This window comes from Hemicordylus capensis, chromosome 5 (assembly GCF_027244095.1).
Source record: "Hemicordylus capensis ecotype Gifberg chromosome 5, rHemCap1.1.pri, whole genome shotgun sequence".
NCBI classification, from domain to species: domain Eukaryota; kingdom Metazoa; phylum Chordata; class Lepidosauria; order Squamata; family Cordylidae; genus Hemicordylus; species Hemicordylus capensis.
In genome coordinates this window covers 56,073,712-56,094,662 of record NC_069661.1, presented here as the reverse complement: position 1 = coordinate 56,094,662, position 20,951 = coordinate 56,073,712, and the positions used below count along the sequence as shown (strand labels likewise).

Here is a 20,951-nt window from a genome sequence, read left to right as displayed (position 1 = left end):
GTGAAATGTGGGATATTACACAGACCCGCAGGACTAAGGGCACTCCATAAAGCCTGAATGGAAGTTATTTTTAAACAGGGACCATACTTTGACCTCGTTAGGTGTTACAAAGCCAACAATGACTCCACTCACTGATTCATTCTTGCATGAGCCAAGACACTGGCAAATGGCTGCTTAATACCCACTAAAGGATTCTCCTTTACAAGCAACTTTTAAAGCCACATGAATTGGCAACCCGGTCCGCCATGAACTGGATTGGTTTGGTTCAATCTCGGACTGGTCCACCATCCCTGGGGGCTGGTACTGCTCACAATTGAACCTTGAAACCAGCCCAGTTTGTGCATGGACTGGTTCACTTCCAACTGTTTGTGCACACCCCTATCCAAGACTCTGACAAAAAGAAAACAAAAGAAAGGTAGCTCCCAGAATCCATATGTCTGCCTGCCCTTGAACTATGCTATATATACATTTTGGAACAAACAGCTTTAATTTGTCCCCTCAACAACAAAACAGTGAAGCTCTTGACAGACATACAGCTTTTTAATTTGTGTGGCGTTAACTTGCCCCTTGAGTCAGGCTTAATTTTCACTAAAGCCCTATTTGGACATTCCAAAAAGCAGGCACAGATAGCACCAAAAGTGGGTCAGAGGTCCCGCTCTGGCACATCACTCACCCCCTCCATCACACTGCTTATGGTTACAGTTGCATTCATTTGAAGAGGCATATGCCTGGGACAGTAGGCACTTCCATGACTGACAGCCGGGACAATCCAGGCTGCCAATCACAGAAGTGACTACCATTACAGTAACAGCATTAGCCTCTTCAGACGAATGCCACTGTAACCATGAATGGTGCAGTGAAGGGTCTGAGTGATGTGCCTGGTCGGGACCTCTGGCCCACTTTTGTAATGTAATGTAAGCGTGTTCAGTGCCTATTTTTGGAATGTCCAAATAGAGCTCAAATTATTTTTAAAAGAAAAAGTTAGTTTAACTGACAATTTTTAAAATCAAATTTAAAAATTTAAAAACACAATTTTATGGGGGTTAAATTGGCCCACAACATCTGCAGCACTATGAGGGAAGAAATCTGCAAGGTTCTGTCCTTGCAAAGCATCAGAAGCCTAGCTGTGTTGAAGCCTTGCTCTGCACTATAGCACAGGTGGAGGTGGGAGGGGAAGCAATTTTTTGTTTCTTTCGCCTTCCTCAAAAAGCCATTTTCACTGCCAAGAATATTGCCAGGGGTTGCATGTACATGTGTTTGTGCGAGCGATTGTGTGCACGTTCATTTAAAAAGTGGTCCCAGGTATAAGTTCCTCAAATGCTGGGAATGGATATCAATTGTGCTATAATATGGATATTGAACAGAACATTTGTATAGGGCTTGTGTGGATGACTGTACATGAGTTCATTTTAAAATTCAGTCTAGGTTCAGGTGCCCTCAGATGCAGAGTGCAGATAAGAAGTATACTACTTTATGTGGAATGGACATAATGGGCTGGTACGGTAATAGTGTCCTGACACACACAGTTAGGGAAGGGGTCATACTGACAGCATGTCCGTCCTGACGTTAATAGATGACTCCCTGACATTTCTTTGGCTCATCCCTTTATTGATTGGGAAGGACTCTTCATCTGAACTTCTCACCTACATGCATTCTGAGCACATGTTCACATGAAAACACACACACCCAGTGTGGTAAAGGGATGTAGGAACAGAGGAAACTACCTTATACGGAATTAGCCCATTGGCCTATCTAGCTCAGGATTGTTACAATGAGGCTATTCTCATGCATGGTAGAAACCGGGCTAAGGGACCCCAGCCCGGTTTCCTCTCCACATCTGAACCGCTGGGAGCTGTGTGGCTCCTGGCGGTAAGCCCTCTTAATCCCTCCCGCCTTAAACGAGGTGAGCAGAGCGAACGCTCCGCTAACACCGTTTACCTGATTGTGTGTCACTGTGGCACACCTCCACTCTGCAGTGATGCAGGAGGAGACCTCCGACCAGGAGGCTACAACAACCTTTCTGGCATCGGGGGGCTCCCTAGAATGCCCTGTGCACTTGTGTGGGGCATTCTGGGACTTCTGGGGGCTTGGAGGCCGCCAATCCCCGCTGCCCCTACCGGCTCCATGACAGAGTTGGTAATCGTGTGGGTGGCCGATCTAGTCGCCCAGGGTGAGCTGAGTGCTTGTGTGCAGGGAGCGTGGGTCAAAGCCCACTCTTCCCATAAACCCCCTACAGGCTCTCCACACTCTGGAGAGCCTTAGTGACTAGCAATAGCTCTGCAAAGTTTCAGGCAACAGTCTCCCGCAACCTTCCCTGGAGTTGCCAGGGACTGAACCTGGGACCTTCTGCCTACAGAACAGATGCTGTGCCACTGAGCTATAATCCCACAACTTCATGACAGGCGTGCTCTGGGCTCAGCCCCTTCCCTTATCATGTGTACCAGGATAGTTTGTCTGTACCAGCCCAATTCTGAATAACTTGTCTGTACCAGCCCAATTCTGGTGCTTTCAGATCCTTTCAGATTTCAGAGTGTACACTGTACATACTGTAGATTGTGCACATATTGGACATAACATCTGTTTAGGGTTGCAGCTATCATCCTTTCTGCCCCTCTCAGTCTCAGCACACACGTGGTGCTTGGGATGGCCTCTAAAGTGGAGATAAAATGAATGGATGGCTGCAGGGCTGATCACTCAGTCTTCCTCTCAGATTCTGTTGGTGAGGCAGGAAGGCCTATACTGTAGTTGGAGCAGCCAAGGGCAGTTGAGGGTTGTTTTTGGCAGGGCCCAAACCATGTGGTTTAAAAATTTATTCTCTAAACCAGGGGTTCCCAGCAGGGGATACTAGTCACCTAGGGACAATTGAAGGGCTCCCAGAGGGTATTCTGAGCCCTCCTGCTGCCTCTTGGCTGTTTGCAGAGGCTCTCTTACCCCTGGACTTTGGGGGCAATGTCCAGGGCCTCCATAACCCCTGGGCCCCCCGAAATCCTCTTTAGTCTGTTCTGGGTGGTATGGTTGCGGTGCCACACTGTGGGCCCACACAGCGCCAGGTGGCCGAGTGCAATTGTGACCTGCGCCAGGTGCTTTAGAGACAGAGTGTGGAGTGGGAAAACTGTTAAGTTGCATGTTGCAATGTTTCTGCTAATGCATATATATACCTTTTTTATATTCTTACATAAATAGAACTCACATTCTTGTGAGTTCAGTTGCGGTTTGTGCTCTCAAAAACCCATGTGATAAAAATACTGCATGTGTCATGGTGTGTGTGTGTGTGGGGGGGTGATGCTTAAGTTACCGGGGGTTGGGGGCTCCAAAGGCCTTTAGGTCCAGGCTCTAAAATTACCTACGTGCACTGCTGGCAGTTTGTTCCCATGTAAGGATAGCTGGCTTGAAGCTGACATGCAGTGGCATGTTTAGGCATGGACCACGGGGTGGGGGTCCATGGCCTACTGCCCTGTGGGGACCTCCAAATGCTCTGGGAGCCCCCATGCCCTGCCACTGCTGCCTGGCCCCCACCGCTATTTCCCCTTTGCCACTGCTCGCCTGCCAGGCAGCAGCGGTGGGGGTTGGGCAGCAGTGGCGCCAGCAATTAGCAGTATTAAAATAAATAAGGGGGGGCTCGCAGTGTGTGTGTGGGGGGGGGGCTCTGAAGCCCTTCAGCCTCAGGTCCGGGCACCAAAAATACCTAGGTGCACCCCTACTGACATGTCCTCAGCGATGTATCTACTGCAGAAGGGGAGGGAGGGAGGTGAAGACTCTCCACCTCTACTCCTGATTGGCTGACTATGTGCTGAAGCTCAGCAGACCACTCCCCTTAGCCTGACTGCCAGAGTTCAGAAAATTAGCACTGAGTACCCACTTGTATACTTCCCATACAATGGGAAACACCTATATTGGACAGCAGTGATATAAGAAGATGCTGAAAGGCCTCATCTCATACTGCTCAGGAGGAGGCAATGGTAAACCCCTCCTGTATTCTACCAAAGACAACCACAGGGCTGTGTGGTCACCAGGAGTTGACACTGACTCAATGGCACACCTTACTTTTTAATCCCCATTGAAATGAATACAGTTAAACTACTCATGAGTAACTTAGTCTGGATGCAAGCCAGTGACTGGAGTAGCCTGTCTCATAACTGTAACATTTGTGTATGTGTGTGCATGGACACACACTAAAAAATTCTATGGGTTATCTGTTCTATGGGGTATCTGAACTGAAGGTTTGCAACAGAATGGATACACATTAAAACAAGGTTGAGAATCCCACCCTAGACCATAGGGAAGCATTGACTGGGCTATTGCAACCAAGACAAACAAACAGAAGCTAAATTTAAGTAGATTATGCTTAAGAATAGCTATACAAACTTTCCCCACTACAAATATATTATATTTGTATTTATGGGATGTTGAGATCTTGTATGAGTTTCAGAAGCCAATCAGAAGCAGCATCATTAAAGGAGAGCAATCAACATTCATCTGAACACTGAACTGGAGACCTGGGTCTTTCCCCAGAACGCCCAGAGATCATAGGCCTAGCAACCTCCTACCATCAAGAATGGTTTCAAAGATCTCTTTATGGATCCTGCTGACTAGTGGTCAATACTGGAACTTCCTATTTTCTATACATGGGTGGGGGGAATCAGGAAAATAAGAATTCCAGGGGAGGCAAGTGCCCCCTATCTCCACCCATGCCTGTCCATGAGCTAAGATTCAGGCAGCCAAGAGAAAGCAGCTGAGGCATTTATAAAAGGAGGTGAGGACTGGTATCAGCACTTGTGGGCTATATGCTGCCTCCAGCTTCAGAAGCAGTATGAGGGAAACAGCAGGAAATGGGGCATGACTTCTTCTCCTGCCTATGGGCTTCCCAGAGACATGTGGTGGGCCACTGTGAGAAACAGGATGTTGGACTAGAAAGGCTTTGGGCCTGATCCAGCAAAGCTCTTCTTATGTTCTTTTGTACTATTTACACTTGTGTCTGAGTTTGGGGTTTAGTTTGACTGCTCCGTCTACCCTCTGCAGGGGTGGTGGGCCGATTAAGATGGTCCGCCCCCGGAGGCTTATGGATCCGCTTGGATTTCAGACAGCCCTCGGGGAGTTTCCAGTGTCCAGAGCTGGTGACCCTGTCGAGGCCTTGGTTGATCTCTGGAATGGAGAGATGGCCCGGGCTGTTGACACGGTTGCCCCCAAGCGCCCTCTCCGGCTTGGTGGAGCCCGTTCGGCTCCTTGGTTTTCCTCGGAGCTTAGGGCGATGAAGCAACTCGGGCGACGGCTGGAGCGACGCTGGAGGAAGAGTCGTCACGAATCCGACCGAACACGGGCTAGAGCCCATTTTAGGGACTATGCCGTGGCGGTGGGGGCGGCGAAGAAATGCTTTTTCTCCGCCTCCATTGCGTCTGCTCAGTGCAGACAAACAGAGCTGTTTCGTGTGGTGAAAACCTTGCTCCACACATCCCCCCAGACAATGGGGGAGGAGCCATCTACAGCTCTTTGTGATCGGTTTGCCTGTCGCTTTGCAGATAAAGTCGCTTGCATCCGTGCTGACCTGGACTCCAGAGTTTTGGCAGTTCCGGCAGACGTGCCTTTGGTACCATCTGGTCCCGTTGTGTTGGATTCTTTTCGGTTGCTGCGGCCTGAGGATGTGGACAAGATCCTGGGCAGTGTGCGGGCGACTTCGTGCGCTCTTGACCCTTGCCCTTCATGGCTAATAAAAGCTGCCAGGGAGGGGACAGGTAGATGGCTGGAGGTGATCGTTAATGCTTCATTAAGGGAGGGCAGGATGCCATCGTGCCTTAAGGAGGCGGTGGTAAGACCTCTATTAAAAAAGCCCTCCCTTGATCCCTCCAGCCTGGACAACTATAGACCTGTGTCCAACCTCCCCTTTCTGGGCAAGGTGATGGAGCGTGTGGTGGCGTCCCAGCTGCAGAGGGTCTTGGATGATACGGATTATCTGGACCCTTTTCAATCTGGCTTCCGCCCCGGGTATGGGACTGAGACTGCCTTGGTCGCCCTAGTGGATGACCTACGCCGGGAACTAGACAGGGGGAGTGCGTCCCTGTTGGTTCTGCTGGACCTCTCGGCGGCGTTCGATACCATCGACCATGGTATCCTTCTGGGCCGCCTCTCGAGTATGGGAATCGGAGGCACTGCGTTGCAGTGGTTTCGGTCCTTTCTTGAGGGGAGGGTTCAGAAGGTGGTGCTGGGGGACTACTGCTCGGCCCCGTGGCCGTTGGCCTGTGGGGTCCCGCAGGGATCGGTCTTGTCCCCCATGCTGTTTAACATCTACATGAAGCCGCTGGGAGAGGTCATCCGGAGATTTGGACTGAGTTGTCAGCAATATGCGGATGACACTCAGCTCTATCTCTCCTTGTCATCTGATCCTAGGGAGGCGGTGGATGTCCTGAATCGGGGGCTGGAGGCCGTGATGGGTTGGATGTGGGCTAACAAACTGAAATTGAATCCGGATAAGACGGAGGTACTGTTGGTCAGTAGGAGAGCCAATCGGGATGAGGAGATTTTACCGGTTCTGGATGGGGTTGCACTCCCCTTGAAGGAGCAAGTACGCAGCTTGGGGGTACTACTGGACCCGGCTCTGCTTTTGGAAGCTCAGGTGGAGGCGGTGGCTAGGGGTGCCTTTGCACGGCTTCGGCTGGTGCGCCAGCTGCGTCCCTTTCTCGAGAAGGCAGATCTGGCCACGGTTACCCACGCCTTAGTCACGTCGCGGCTGGATTACTGTAACGCGCTCTACGTGGGGCTGCCCTTGAAGAATATCCGGAAACTGCAGCTAGTGCAAAACGCGGCAGCGAGGGTTTTATCTGGAGCTGCCCGTTGGGAACATATCACCCCCATTTTGAAAGAGCTGCACTGGCTGCCGGTTCGTTTCCGGGTCCAATTCAAGGTGCTGGTTTTGACCTTTAAAGCCCTAAATGGTTTGGGCCCGGGGTATCTGAGGGACCGCCTGCTCCCACGGGTTGCTGCCCGCTTGACAAGGACATCTGAGGGGGCCCTGCTCCGGGTGCCGACAATGAGGGAGGCCCGGCTGTCGTGCACTCGGGACAGGGCCTTCTCTGTTGCTGCCCCCAGACTCTGGAATGCTCTCCCAGTGGCCATTCGTTCCTCGGACTCCATCACGGCTTTTAGAAAGCTTTTAAAGACTTGGCTTTTTACCCAGGCTTTTACATGATCGTTTTCTACTGCAGCTTCTTTGTGTTTTTATTTGTTGTATTTGTTGTATTGTTTTTATGCCTGTTTTTATGTTTTTATATTTTTAACATGATGTTTTTATTGTCTTTTTATTGTATGTTTTTAACTTTTGTAAACCGCCTTGGGGTTATCTTTTTAACGAAAGGCGGTATATAAATGCAAAAATAAATAAAATAAATAAAGTTTGTGCATGATAAAGAAAAGACAAAATTAGGTGTGACTTAGCTTGGCATGTTGATCTGTCTAAACAGCAGTCCCAGGCAGCTCCAGAACTGGATCCGGTCAGGAGAATGGCACCAAGAAAGCAGGATTTAACCCTTTTGCCTCTATTGCAGTCCCAATTTGTATTTCACCCAGGAGCAGCTCATCTGAATGGGTTGGGTGGGGCGGGGCATGGCATGGCATGGCACCAAGGGAGGCACTGCTGCCTCTCCTGCCTGGTACCTCTATTTGCTCCTCTCTCTCCCATTCTGCTGTGCCATAGGGTTAGTGAGAGCTGAGCCACCACCTGCAGGCTAGGCATTCATTAGCTAGAACTATGCAGGCTGGTTAATCATTGACAAGCCCAGGATGAGTTTGCTGGGGAACAATGGGAAGAGAGAGAGAGAGAGAGAGAGAGAGAGAGAGAGAGGAGCAAACAGATCTGCCTGGAAGGAGAACTCATTAGGATGAGTTGCTCCTGATTCCATCCCTCCCCTCTCCCCCAAAAAAGACTATTTACCAAATAAATAAATAAACCAACGTAAAGCCAGTTAAGAACATATTTAAAGTCATGTAGCTGTGTGAGCTTAACTATAGTGCATAATTAATAAAGGGCAAACCTTCCAATTGGAAGCTTTGCTGGGGATCACTGGAAGCTCACGGAGACTCCATTTAGCCCCAGACTGCCAGAAATGATAGATCACTATTATGGGTGAAATCCTGCTCCATTCATACTAATGGGAGCTTTGCCCTTGGTGGATGGCAACCATTGAAATTGCAGCTGATAGGATGCCTAGACTATTTACCCTGTTGTCAGGGTTCTCAAACTTGGGTCCACAGATGTTGTTGGACTACAACTCCCATCATTCCCAGGCACAAGCAGAGGTACACCTAGGTCATTTTGGAGCCTGGACCTAAAGGCCTTTGGAGGGCCCCCTCCCCTGCAAATTAAGCATCATCATGCTCGGCCAGGTGACCACACCACCCAGGACAGACTCAAGAGGATTTGGGGGCCCCCAGGGGCTAGGGAGACCCTGGTCTTTGGCCCCAGAAGTCCAGGGGATGGTGGGAGCTGCACAGAGGAAACATGAGAGCTCTCATAATAAGCAGGCACTCTTTGGATGTTCACAGAAGCACACAGGCTCCTGAATTAGGGAGCTTCATTGCTACCCTCGTGCCCTAACACTGGACCTCTCTCTGCCCTGGCTCCAGACCCCCATTGTCACCCTGAGGGCTTCAGGACCAGAAATGATGGTGGCCCGTGGCCAGAGCTAAGGATGCAGCTCTTGGCCATTGTGTATGGAGGTGATGGGTGCTGTACGCCAACAACGTCTGTGGACTCAAGTTGGAGAACTCCTATCCTCGAGCATGCGAATCTTATTTGAAACCAGATTTTACATGGATGAGACATGCTTTAGCGTGATCTATCATGTTAAAATCAAAGGCTTTTAAAACCAAGATGAAAGGGTGCTTCTGAAGAACTACAACAACGATGGGAAGAAAAAAGCACACAGAAAGCAAACACATATACATCCATATGGGTGCCAAGTTTTATACACACACACACACACACACACTCTCTCTTTCATCAGAAGCAGCTAAAGGAAAACAATTTTTTATTTTAAAGGAAGCATTTTTTTTTAAGACTATTGTGAAAAAGAAAAGAAGAAAAGCAAATAAGGTGCTTAGAAATTAATCCCAATATTCCTACAAATTCTTTGGCGGGGGGGGGGGGGGCATGAATGAGATTTCTTTACTAGGCAAACTTGCTGAAAATATTTGATTTAGTTTTTTAAAAAAACACCCTTTCTGAAATTACTCATTCAAACTACCGACACACCAATCCCCGCCCCAGTAGAAATCATAACAAAAAAGAAGTTGTTCTAAAGTTGTTCTGTCACCTTTTGTTTCCTTGTTGTGATGGCACACTATATGAAGGTGGGCGGGGGGGGGGGAGAGGAGGAACCGCTCCCTCCTCCTTGTAGCTTTTTTTTTTTTTAATGTGTGTGACTTCACTGTCCTTTGATTTGGAAGCAAGCTGATTGGCTGGAAGCAATTCAACACATGCAGCCGGGCAAAAGCTTTGTCTGAGTTGAAGTGAAGTTACACAGATTTTTCGACGGGAGTCAGCAATCAAGGGTGTTTAGTCGGCAGCTGAGCAGGGAGAAAGAAAGAAAGAAAGAAAGAGGATCGCTTCGGGAAAGAGACCAAGCCGCGAAGCTTCAGCTCTTATTTGGCACTCAGTGGATCGTAACTGCAGCGGGAGGAAGCTCTATGTTACCAACCTCCTGCCGGAGAAAAGAGCAGCAAAATAAAGCCGGCTTGCATGCAAGGATGTATATGGGCGTCCTGCCACGGTCTGTATGTATATAAGCAACTCCCCCCGCCCTTTTAGGAGATTGAAAGTTTGCTCTGTTGTAGAGGGACGTTTCCTAGTGTGGCAAGAACCAAATGTACGCGGGGCGGCTTGAGGAACCAAAAAGAAGTTGATCGCATTGCTGGGTAACTTGTTGGGAGACAGGGATCGCGGAGCCTTTCCAGATGCCAAGGCTGGGTACTAAGATGCACTTTATGTTCGCGTTTGCACTGGCGGCGACCATGTCTTGCTGGAGAGGCGTAGCGGGCAAGAATCTGAAATACAGGATTTATGAGGAGCAGAGGGTGGGCTCGGTCATTGCAAGGCTCTCTGAAGACGTGGCTGACGTTTTGTACAGAATGCCGAACCCTTCCTCGGTCCGTTTCCGAGCCATGCAGAGGGGGAATTCGCCCTTGCTTGTGGTCCGCGAGGATAACGGGGAGATCAGCATCGGAGCGAAGATTGACCGGGAGCAACTCTGCCAGAAAAACTTAAACTGCTCGATCGAGTTCGATGTGATCACCCTGCCTACCGAGCATCTGCAGCTTTTCCATGTCGAAGTGGAAGTGCTGGATATTAATGACAACTCCCCTCAGTTCTCCCGAGCCCTGATCCCCATTGAGATCTCGGAGAGTGCCGCTGTGGGCACCCGCATTCCTTTGGACAGTGCTTTTGATCCAGATGTGGGGGAGAATTCCCTGTACACGTATTCACTGTCTGCCAACGATTTCTTCACCATTGAAGTTAGAACAAGGACAGATGGGGCGAAGTATGCAGAGCTGATTGTGGTGAGCGAGTTGGACCGGGAGCTGAAATCGAGCTATGAGCTCCAACTCACTGCCTCGGACAATGGGGTGCCTCAGCGGAGTGGATCTTCCATCCTCAAAATCAGCATTTCTGATTCAAATGACAATAGTCCGGTTTTTGAGCAGCAGACGTATATTATTCAGCTTTTAGAAAATTCCCGGGTTGGGACTTTGCTCATTGATCTCAACGCAACGGATCCAGACGAGGGGGCTAATGGGAAAGTTGTCTACTCTTTTAGTAGTCACGTGTCTTCCAAAATTATCGAGACTTTTAAAATGGACTCTGAAAGGGGGCAGCTGACCCTTCTCAAACCAGTGGACTATGAAACCACCAAATCCTATGAAATCGATGCTCAAGCCCAGGATCTGGGTCCAAATTCTATCCCAGCTCATTGCAAAATTATTATTAAAATTGTTGATGTAAATGACAACAAGCCTGAAATCAATTTAAACCTAATGTCTCCTGGGAAGGAGGAAATTGCTTATATTTCTGAAAAGGCTTCCATAGAGACTTTTGTTGCCCTTGTTAGGGTGCAAGACAAAGACTCTGGAGTTAATGGAGAGGTGGTGTGCAAACTTCATGGACATGGTCACTTTAAACTTCAAAAGACCTATGAAAACAACTATTTCATCTTAACAAATACCACCCTAGATCGAGAAAAGCGATCTGAATACAGCTTAACTGTGATAGCAGAAGACAGGGGAACTCCAAGCCTCTCCACAGTTAAACACTTCACTGTGCAGATCATTGACGAAAATGACAACCCACCACAGTTCCAGACCAACAGATATGAAATTGTAATTTTGGAAAATAACTCTCCAGGTGCATATATCACCTCTGTCACAGCAACAGATCCAGATCTAGGAGATAATGGGCAGGTGACCTACACTATCTTGGAAAGCTTTATTTTGGGAAGCTCCATAACCACCTATGTGACCATTGATCCTTCCAATGGCGCAATCTATGCACTTAGGACCTTTGACCATGAAGAAGTAAACCAAATTGCCTTTGTGGTTCAAGCTAGAGATGGAGGCAGTCAACAGCTTGCCAGCAATACAACAGTTGTGCTAACTATCATTGATGAAAATGACAATGCCCCTGTGATTGTGGGACCAGTACTGCACAACAATACAGCAGAGATCTCCATCCCTAAAGAAGCTGAAAGTAACTACCATGTTACTAGGATAAGAGCCATAGATAGAGACTCAGGTATGAACTCAGAGCTAAGTTGCTCCTTAGTAAGTAGTAGTGAAGAGAACCTTTTCATAATGGACCCCCACACATGTGACATCTCTCTCAACACTAGCATTGAATCTGCTAAGTCAACAGAATGGGAACTTTCTGTGGTTGTTCAGGACAAAGGGAGTCCACCACTCAGTACCAAAGCACTTGTGAAATGCAGTGTTTTTAAATATGTTTATCTACCTTTAACTACACATGCCACTTATATTAATAACCACCAACCATTAGATGTTTCCATGATCACAATAATCTCCTTAGGAGCAATATGTGCAGTGTTGCTAGTAATCATGGTAATCTTTGCTACAAGGTGCAATCGTGAAAAAAAGGACACCAGGTCCTATAATTGTCGGGTTGCAGAATCTACCTACCAGCATCATCCCAAAAGGCCATCAAGACAGATTCACAAAGGAGACATTACACTCGTGCCTACTGTTAATGGGACTTTGCCAATCAGATCTCACCACAAAGCTTCACCTTCATCATCTCCAACACTAGAAAGAGGACAAATGAGCAGCCGACAAAGCCATCACAGCCACCAGTCTTTAAACAGTCTGGTGACCATCTCCTCAAATCACGTGCCGGAGAATTTCTCCCTTGAGCTCACTCATGCTACTCCTGCTGTTGAGGTAAGGTCATATACTGTGCTGTGTGGACCATCAGCTGTTCACCCAGGTAGGCACCTCTGTCTCTCACATGAACTATCTCCTACATAGAATGTGCTTGTAACTCACACTGTTCTGCATAATAATTGAACATACACCTTTTTTTAAAAAAAAGTTTCTGTATATGCTCTGGGAAGTCATGCTGGACTACAGATTCCCAGGACTTGTATACCACATGTACACACAGTGAATGACACATGTGCATGAGTTTCACATTGTTTGTAATACCGTAGGGCTGTACAACTTCAACCCTCCAGCTTTTGTTGGACTACAACTCCCATCATGCCCAGTCACAGTGGATGGGGCATGATGGGAGCTGTAGTCCAACAACAGCTGGTGGGCCCAAGTTGTATAGCCCTGTTATACAGCAGTGGTTTCCTATATAGGAAATACACACTTTTTACATATAATATCCATATATTAAGGGTGTGTGTGTGTGTGTGTGTGTGTGTGTGTGTAAGTATGTTTATGTGTTCTGTATATGCATGTGCAAGATTTACATATAGCATGAACGCATGTATCACTCTTCATAGGCTTGTCTTAATTAAATATCAAAATAGCGTGACAGTGGTATTAATATTATTAGTAATCAAATTGTTTCCTCCTTTATTTGGAACATTTTACACAAATGTTTCCAATATGCTAGAATCACATGTTATTCTCTTGACTTTTTATTTAGACACATTTAATAAAGTATTTACATATACTAATGACACAAAACAATGAGGGAGTATATTAGAACTGCTGGTGCAATTTTAACTGCAGCTGCTCTAACAGCTTGTGTTAACTGTTCATGCAAATCTGCTAATGAATGTGTTTCAAGACCCTGAGCCATAGCTCAAAGCACTTGAATGTAAGCCGATTTTTAGTCTCATTAACTTCAATGGAGCTCAGTCCATTCACATCTAAATTCTTTCACTTAACTAGATTGAGGATCAGATTGAATCCTGAGGCTAATAAACAGCACTGAATAGTATTGGTGAAATGCCATTAGGTATTTCTCATGGCAGGCATTACATACCTCTTGGGACTTTATCCTATTATTTATTTACAACATGGATAGGTTCTATGGATTTTTAAAAAGCAGTTAAAGGAAAGAAACAAAATAATGCAATACACACTGTTTCTCTTAAGGAGATATGCGCTCATTATTTCCAGGAATCAGTCTTTTTGTGTTTCTCTTAACAGGTCTCTCAACTTCTCTCGATGCTTCATCAAGGCCAGTATCAGCCAAGGCCAAGTTTTCGAGGAAACAAATATTCCAGGAGCTACAGGTGAGGGTTTTAGTTAGATCAATGTTATAACTGCTTTTACCCGAGGAGACTGCACTGCACATGAGCCAATAAAACATAATTCAACCAACATGTCACTTCTGCTTTATTGCAGGTATGCCCTTCAAGATATGGATAAGTTCAGCTTGAAAGACAGCGGCCGTGGTGACAGTGAAGCAGGAGACAGTGATTATGATTTGGGGAGAGATTCTCCAATTGACAGACTTCTTGGAGAAGGATTCAGTGACCTTTTCCTTACAGATGGGAGAATTCCTGCAGGTAAGAATGCAATGAAAGTTGAATAGTTTACAGTGCTCTCTGACAGTCACACTGAGGCAAGTTCACATTGAGGAAAGTAAACTTTCATTCTTTTTCTCTTTCTCCTTCCTCTAACAACATGTATAGCCCATCGAGGTTTAAAGGTGGTACTTGAAGCATATTCAGATTTGGAAGGTAACATGTAATACTGCTGACACCACCAGTAGACCCATTAACTGCCCCTTTACATTATTCTTAACAACAAACAAGCCATTCTTGTCGCTTAATGGATAGTCAGTTTGGTGTAGTGCAAGGAAAATACAGAGAAAGGCAATCAAATATGTATGCTTGAGCATAATGATATTCTGTGCACATCTACCAGACTTAAAAAATAGTAAGGGGACATTTTTAACCCAATAGGAATGAATGTATGGAGCTAAATTTATTTTCAGACTAAACTAGCATTGGCTGACTGAAAGGAAAACATAAATTTAGGCCAAATGTGGTGTTAGTTATTACAACAGATGGAACAAGGATTGGAGTTACAATCTGCCATTTGGAAGCTAGTTTTGGATGTCTGCCACAACATTTGAACTATTACGTGTTGTGGTAAGTATGTGCTAAATGTTTAAGCAATCCTGCATACATGTACTTAACGGTAAGTCCCATTGAATTTGGAGGGACTTACTTCTGAGTGAACATGCATCAGATCAGACCACATGACCTAAACTAAGCCAAGTCTACAGTGGGTATAGGAAAGAATCACCCCCTTTGATAGACCTTAAATTCTGGTTCCCTTACATCCTGAAATGAAAACACAAAGAAAATTCCCTTCACCAGTTGTACTTATCCAATGCAACCTATAACATCCAACTGAAAAACATCACAATTACAGTCCAGAAAAAGTGTCAGAAATAAAAAACAAGAATTACTGAGAATGAAAAAGGATCACCCCCCAATGTCAATATTTTGTTGAACCACCTTTTGCTTTAATAACGATTCCTAATCTGACGGCGCTGTTGCTCGGGGGACGGAGCCCCTTCCTCGCCCGTGGACCCCGCCTCCTCAGCTGAGCCTGCTGCGAGGCGATGATCCTTGATCATCGCCTCGATCCTTGAGCCTTGAGTCTGTTGGGATACTTCTCTATCAACCTTGCACATCTAGACGGAGCAATATTTGCCCACTCCTCCATACAGAACTGTTCAAGTTCGGTCACATTGGATGGTAGGTGTTGGTGGACTACAATATTCAAATCTCTCCACAGATTTTCTATGGGATTTAGGTCTGGGCTCTGACTGGGCCACATGAGGACGTTCACTTTTTTCTCCTTCAGCCACTGTGTGGTCAATTTTGCTGTGTGCTTCGGATCGTTGTCATGTTGAAAGGTGAATCTTCTGCTCATCCTCAACTGTCTGGCAGAGGGTAGCAGGTTTTCTTCCAGAATCTGGCGGTATTTTGCCCCATCCATTTTTCCTTCTACCCTAACGAGAGCCCCAGTCCCTGAGGCAGAGAAACACCCGCACAACAGGATGCTGCCACCTCCATGCTTCACTGTAGGTATGGTGTGTTGTGGATGGTGAGCTGCATTGGATTTACGCCAGGTGTACTGTTTGGTGTTGAGGCCAAATAGTTCAATCTTGGTCTCATCTGACCATAAGACCTTTTTCCATTTGGCATCAGAATCTTCAAGGTGCCTTCTGGCAAAGCTCAAATGAGCTTTAATGTGGCCTTTCTTGAGAAGTGGCTTTCTCCTTGCGACCCTCCCGAACAAGCCACATCTGTGGAGCGCTCGTGAAATTGTTGTCACATGCACAGAACAACCACTCTTTGCCATGAAGTCCTTTAACTCCTTCAGAGTGGCCATTGGCCTCTTGGTAACCTCTCTTACCAGTTTCCTGGTAAGAAACCTGTTCTTTGTCCCTAAATACAAGGATCCAATATGAAAGAGTTTGTTGTATTTCTGAACAACTAATAAGTAAGACTTCAAGAGTACCCAGTACTGTGCTGTAGAATGATAATCCCCTTTTTGGATTGTTTGATTATGTGGTGGCAAGTATAGTGGAAATAGCCATTATCCATGTCAAGATTTTAAAAATGGCATCTTCAGGTATTAAATATAAATATATATTTGGTAACATTTACCATTTGGTCATTGTAAAATAACCATAGCAAATTGAGATGATCAACAACCAGTGTTGATGCCTTGTACACACAGTTGGCCAGTCAGTTATATACGGATGAAGCAGTTTTGCAGGGGAAAGTGATATAAACTCCCTTACTTCAAACTCAAAGGGAAAACTTTGCTCAAGCATTTTAAGAGCTCCGCTAGCATCTTCTTCACACTACTTTGAAATTCTTCTGGTATAATAAGAATATTAAAAGGCTGTAAGAAACAGATTCTTGCAACCCTCTAACATGGCAGTCCCTGTGCACACCTAACTGAGAGTAAGTGCCATTGAACTCAGTGAAACTGACATTCTAGTCATCATACTTGGAACTTACTTTCTAGTCACCATACTTAAGACTGGTTTGCATAGAGATCCCAAGAACAAACACCCTAAAATGTATTTATTGTTAGATTTATATACCATCTTTCATAAAATTGCCCCAAGGTGGTAAATATATATGATGAAGAAGATAAGATAGTGTCAAAGATTTTCTTTGGAATGCCTCTGGAATGCCTGTGGAGAAACATCTAGCACTCTGAACTGATAAGCTAATGCAGTGAATAGGGCAGGGACAGGCAACCAGGCCATCTCTTTTATTCATTTATTTGTTATTTCTCTATGTAAACCGCTTTGGAAGCATTTGTTGAAAAGTGGTATATAAATATTTGTTGTTCCTTTCCAGCTGCTGTTGAACTACAACTCTCAACTCCCAGGCACAATAATGACTGGGATAATGTTGTAGTTCAACCACAGCTGGAGAGCCAAGGTTGCTTACCCCTAGAGTAGGCATTGGCAATCCCATTTGAGTTCCCAGAGTACAAAGCAGGCCTGCTCAGCATAGCCCCCCCCAGCTGTTTTTGAACAACAACTCCCATAATCCCCAGCCACAGTGGCCAATAGCCAGGGATTATGGGAACTGCAGGCCAACATCTGTAGGAGGGCCAAAGCTGAGCAGCCCTGGTACAGAGGAAAGCTGTCCTGTTAACAGAGGTGCTGAGGCACAGTACCCCAAATGGATAACATTCTAATGGCTACATGGCTTATGAGTTTGTGGGAGGGGTTCAGAAAAAACCAAACAGGCTAGAGGCAAACAGGCTAGATCCATGCTGGTGCCTTGGATCATCTCTATAGGCACAACAGTACAGCCAGGACTTTCTGCAGCAAGAGGTGTAAAAAAACTCTGCAGGAGCAAAAGGTATGGATTTCCATAGCATAGCATAGTGTTCTTCATTGTAAGGCTGGGGGTGGGGGAGTGACAGCTCCCATCAACCCTAAGTGCACCCCCCCCCCCAAACTAATTGTTTATTGGGCCTGTGTGAAGGCTACTGTCAAGGCTAAATATCTGCACAGTCCCCTTGGCACCAGGTGGGATGACCATTCTCACTGTGCAGTGCTGTGCTGTGCCCACGGCCAGTGGGCTCCTTTGAGGGAAATGGAGCCCTCTTCAGCCCCTTGCACCAACTTGGAAGGTACACATAGAGTGCTGAGAAGTGGAGCCCTTCCCAGCTCTTTCTTCCTAGACCTCATGAAAGAGGATTCCATCTCTCTTTAAGGGCCTTCCCAGCTCTGAGGAAAGTGCAGTACTACGCAGAGGTCAGCACAGTGCAAAATGGCTCTCGCAAGGAAGGTTTTTGCCCAAGTGCCCCCCATTTGAAAAATAGTGAAGATCACAGACAGAGAATGCCACTTCAAATGCATAGGAACAGAATGCTTGCTGATCACTGTATCCATGCAGCACAGTTGGGTTGCTTCATCCTTCCACTTCAGCTAACTGTTTTTGCAATTGCCAATTAGCAATTGGCAATTGCCAATTTTTTTGCAATTGCCAATTATGCATATTGCTGACATAGCAGTAGAGTCATCTAGTGCTTGGCAATTGTGGCAAGTGTATCCATTATAAAGGTCACTACTACCAGCTATTTAACACCTACCATTGTGCCAAAGCTGCCGGCTACCAGGTCTATAGAATCTCTTTAGGATATTTTGTAGGTAACCATTCACACCACATGCCTGTCTGTAGCATTTTTGTTCCCTCTTGTGGATTCCCACAGTGTTCCACTGTGTTGTTTTGTCATGATGAATGCTGCCACTATAGCTATGCTAACTCATGTTGCTTTTGCAGTGCAATGCCTCTGGTCTTTTTGAGAAGCAGAAAACTATGGGCTGTGATGTTATACAACAACTGCAACAGTCATTTCTCCCCCATCTTGGTGTCAAGCCATTAGAAAGTTCACTTTCAATCATTCAGTTTGGGCCACAACATATCCTTGTGCCAAAACTCAGTTGGAAAAATTGTGCAAAAGCAAACACAAGCTTGTTCTAATCATAGTAATAGAAAGGATGCCAAGCATCTGTTTGCTTTGCCAAAACAAATTTGGATTGACCAAAGTAATTCGGTCAAGAAATATTTTCAACAAGTGGAACGAGTTTGTCTCATCTTGGGCTGCAAACCTCAGCTCTCCATATGGAGGGTTTTTGAAACCCACCAGGAAACTATACAATTGCTGCATCCTCTGTAATAGATAGCAGGCCATTGGCATCTCACCTTCTGCTAGGAAAGAACAGAAGCAAGTGCAAGTCTGAACTTGCACTTTAAATGAACCTTTTAATGAAGATAATTAATAAATATATAAAATTTGATACAACATATAGTGCTCTGGATTGACCAGAGGGCAGATAGGTAACATATTTAGCCATTTGTATGAAGCCAATTAAAGTGGGAAGCAACAAGAGTCAATCTGTTGAATTCACCACCGTGGTGGCTCACGTAGGAGGCAGGTGATGTCACCATGATCTTTGTGCTATATTAATTATTTAGCCAAAGCTCCTAATTAAATTCCTTCTCACATTTTCTAGTTGGTCGACACTTTGGCTCTCAGGACATTTAATCTGCAGCATTTCACTACTGCTTCAGCATTTTTCTAAAATGTCTTACTGATTGTTTCTCAGATCCATATAACTCTTCATAGCATGGCTCCCCAAGCATTTTGTACAACAAATAAAGGGTAAAAATCTTCTCCACAGAATACAAAAATCAAAATTTAAAAATGCAACCACGATATCAAAACAAGGCTAACTTGTAAATGAACATTAACCTATCACTTTCATTTCTGTTATAGCAATGAGGCTGTGCACAGAGGAATGCAGGGTCCTTGGACACTCTGACCAGTGCTGGATGCCACCTCTGCCTTCTCCATCTTCTGATTATAGAAGTAATATGTTTATTCCTGGAGAAGAATTTCAGCCTCAGCAAAACCAACCACAGCAACAGCAGGTGTTGGAAGATGATCCGCAGGCTGTTGAATCTTCTGAAAAGAAAAAGAGCTTTTCAACCTTTGGCAAAGAGAGTCAGAACGAGGAGGAAGCAGGTGATATGTGTACTTCATCTCTGCTCTCTGAAATGAACAGCGTTTTCCAGCGCCTCTTGCCTCCTTCCTTAGATGCCTACTCAGAATGCAGTGAAATGGATCCCCCCAGCTCACTTGAGCGCAGGAAAGGACATTTGCCTGCCAAGACCGTGAGCTATCCACAAGGGGTAGCAGCGTGGGCAGCCAGTACACATTTCCAAAACCCTGTGAACAACACAGGGCTTACTTTGGGTGCTCACTCAGGTGCCCAGCCATCTTCAAAATGGCTGCCCGCCATGGAAGAAATCCCAGAGAATTATGAAGAAGATGACTTTGACAATGTGCTTAACCACCTCAGTGACGGTAAACATGAACTAATGGATGCTAGTGAGCTGGTGGCGGAAATTAACAAGTTGCTACAAGATGTCCGGCAGAACTAGAGGGCTTTTTCTTTTTCATAGCATATTAATTTTCCATATTTATGGAAAACTGAGGGAAGGGAACCCAGAATGAAAAGAACTGGCATTGCCAATTAATTGCATTTATCATAAATGTGTCTGTGTATGTTGAATATTAAAATACTGTATTTTCATATGTACACAATGCAAGTGTGATTATCTTTAACTGTATTTTAAAAATACATTTGTACCTTATATTTATGTGTAATTTAACAAATAAATTTTATTTTTGTACTCCCATGGCAAGCATGTTTTCCTACATATAAGCACCTGGCACCATTTGTGTCTGACATTCAGTATTCTTGCCACAGAAGTGTATAATGACTAAAAACTAAGGGATACCATTTTTCATGGGTTTCCCCCCAAAACACAAAATGTTATGATGCAAAATCAAATCAAGTGAAACCTTATCCAAATGTTAGTTTCAATAACTGACCTAACATCTTGTTGCAATGTTTCATTCTTATAATAAAGAGTTGTCAATTCCCTTGAAGCCTAGAAGTTCTGTTTATTTCCAGGCTAAGACAAATTCATTGCCCCATATAATTAAAGGCTTCTCCATACTGCAAATCAGGGGTCTAATTCTCAATAGGAAATCATTCCAAAATCAAATTACAAGTGTTTTATACTGTCACACAGGGCAAAGAAGCACTGGTGCAGCAGAGAAGCAAGCTAACAGCACTTTCCAACCAACTTCATCCATGTGCTGGTAAAAGTAAAGTTGTGCCATCGAGTCAGTGTCGACTCCTGGCGACCACAGAGCCCCGTGGTTTTCTTTGGTAGAATACAGGAGGGGTTTACCGTTACCATCTCCCATGCAGTATGAGATGATGCCTTTCAGCATCTTCCTATATCACTGCTGCCTGATATAGGTGTTTCCCATAGTCTGGGAAACATACCAGTGGGGATTTGTACCAGCAACCTCTTGCTCCTTAGGCAAGTTACTTTCCTGCTGGGCAGGCGCATTTTTTGATACCTGCA

General features: G+C 45.5%; 1 protein-coding gene across 1 annotated transcript; it reads left to right on the top strand.

Annotated features, from left to right (window-relative positions):
• Nucleotides 1-9,506: 9,506 nt before the first annotated feature.
• PCDH18 (protocadherin 18) lies at nt 9,507-20,204 on the top strand. The gene is made up of 4 exons (XM_053251322.1): nt 9,507-12,432; nt 13,657-13,742; nt 13,855-14,018; nt 19,285-20,204. Exons 1-4 carry the CDS (start codon nt 9,943-9,945, stop codon nt 19,950-19,952), a joined length of 3,408 nt encoding a protein of 1,135 aa, XP_053107297.1. The 5' UTR covers nt 9,507-9,942; the 3' UTR covers nt 19,953-20,204.
• Nucleotides 20,205-20,951: the final 747 nt, after the last annotated feature.

What these genes read in the sequence shown, in the direction of transcription:
- PCDH18 (XM_053251322.1), top strand. Translation starts at nt 9,943, where the DNA reads ATGCCAAGGCTGGGTACTAAGATGCACTTTATGTTCGCGTTTGCACTG. An exon ending in ATGCTACTCCTGCTGTTGAG is followed by an intron (nt 12,433 to 13,656) that starts GTAAGGTCATAT and finishes TTCTCTTAACAG; the next exon opens with GTCTCTCAACTTCTCTCGAT. An exon ending in AGATGGGAGAATTCCTGCAG is followed by an intron (nt 14,019 to 19,284) that starts GTAAGAATGCAA and finishes TTTCTGTTATAG; the next exon opens with CAATGAGGCTGTGCACAGAG.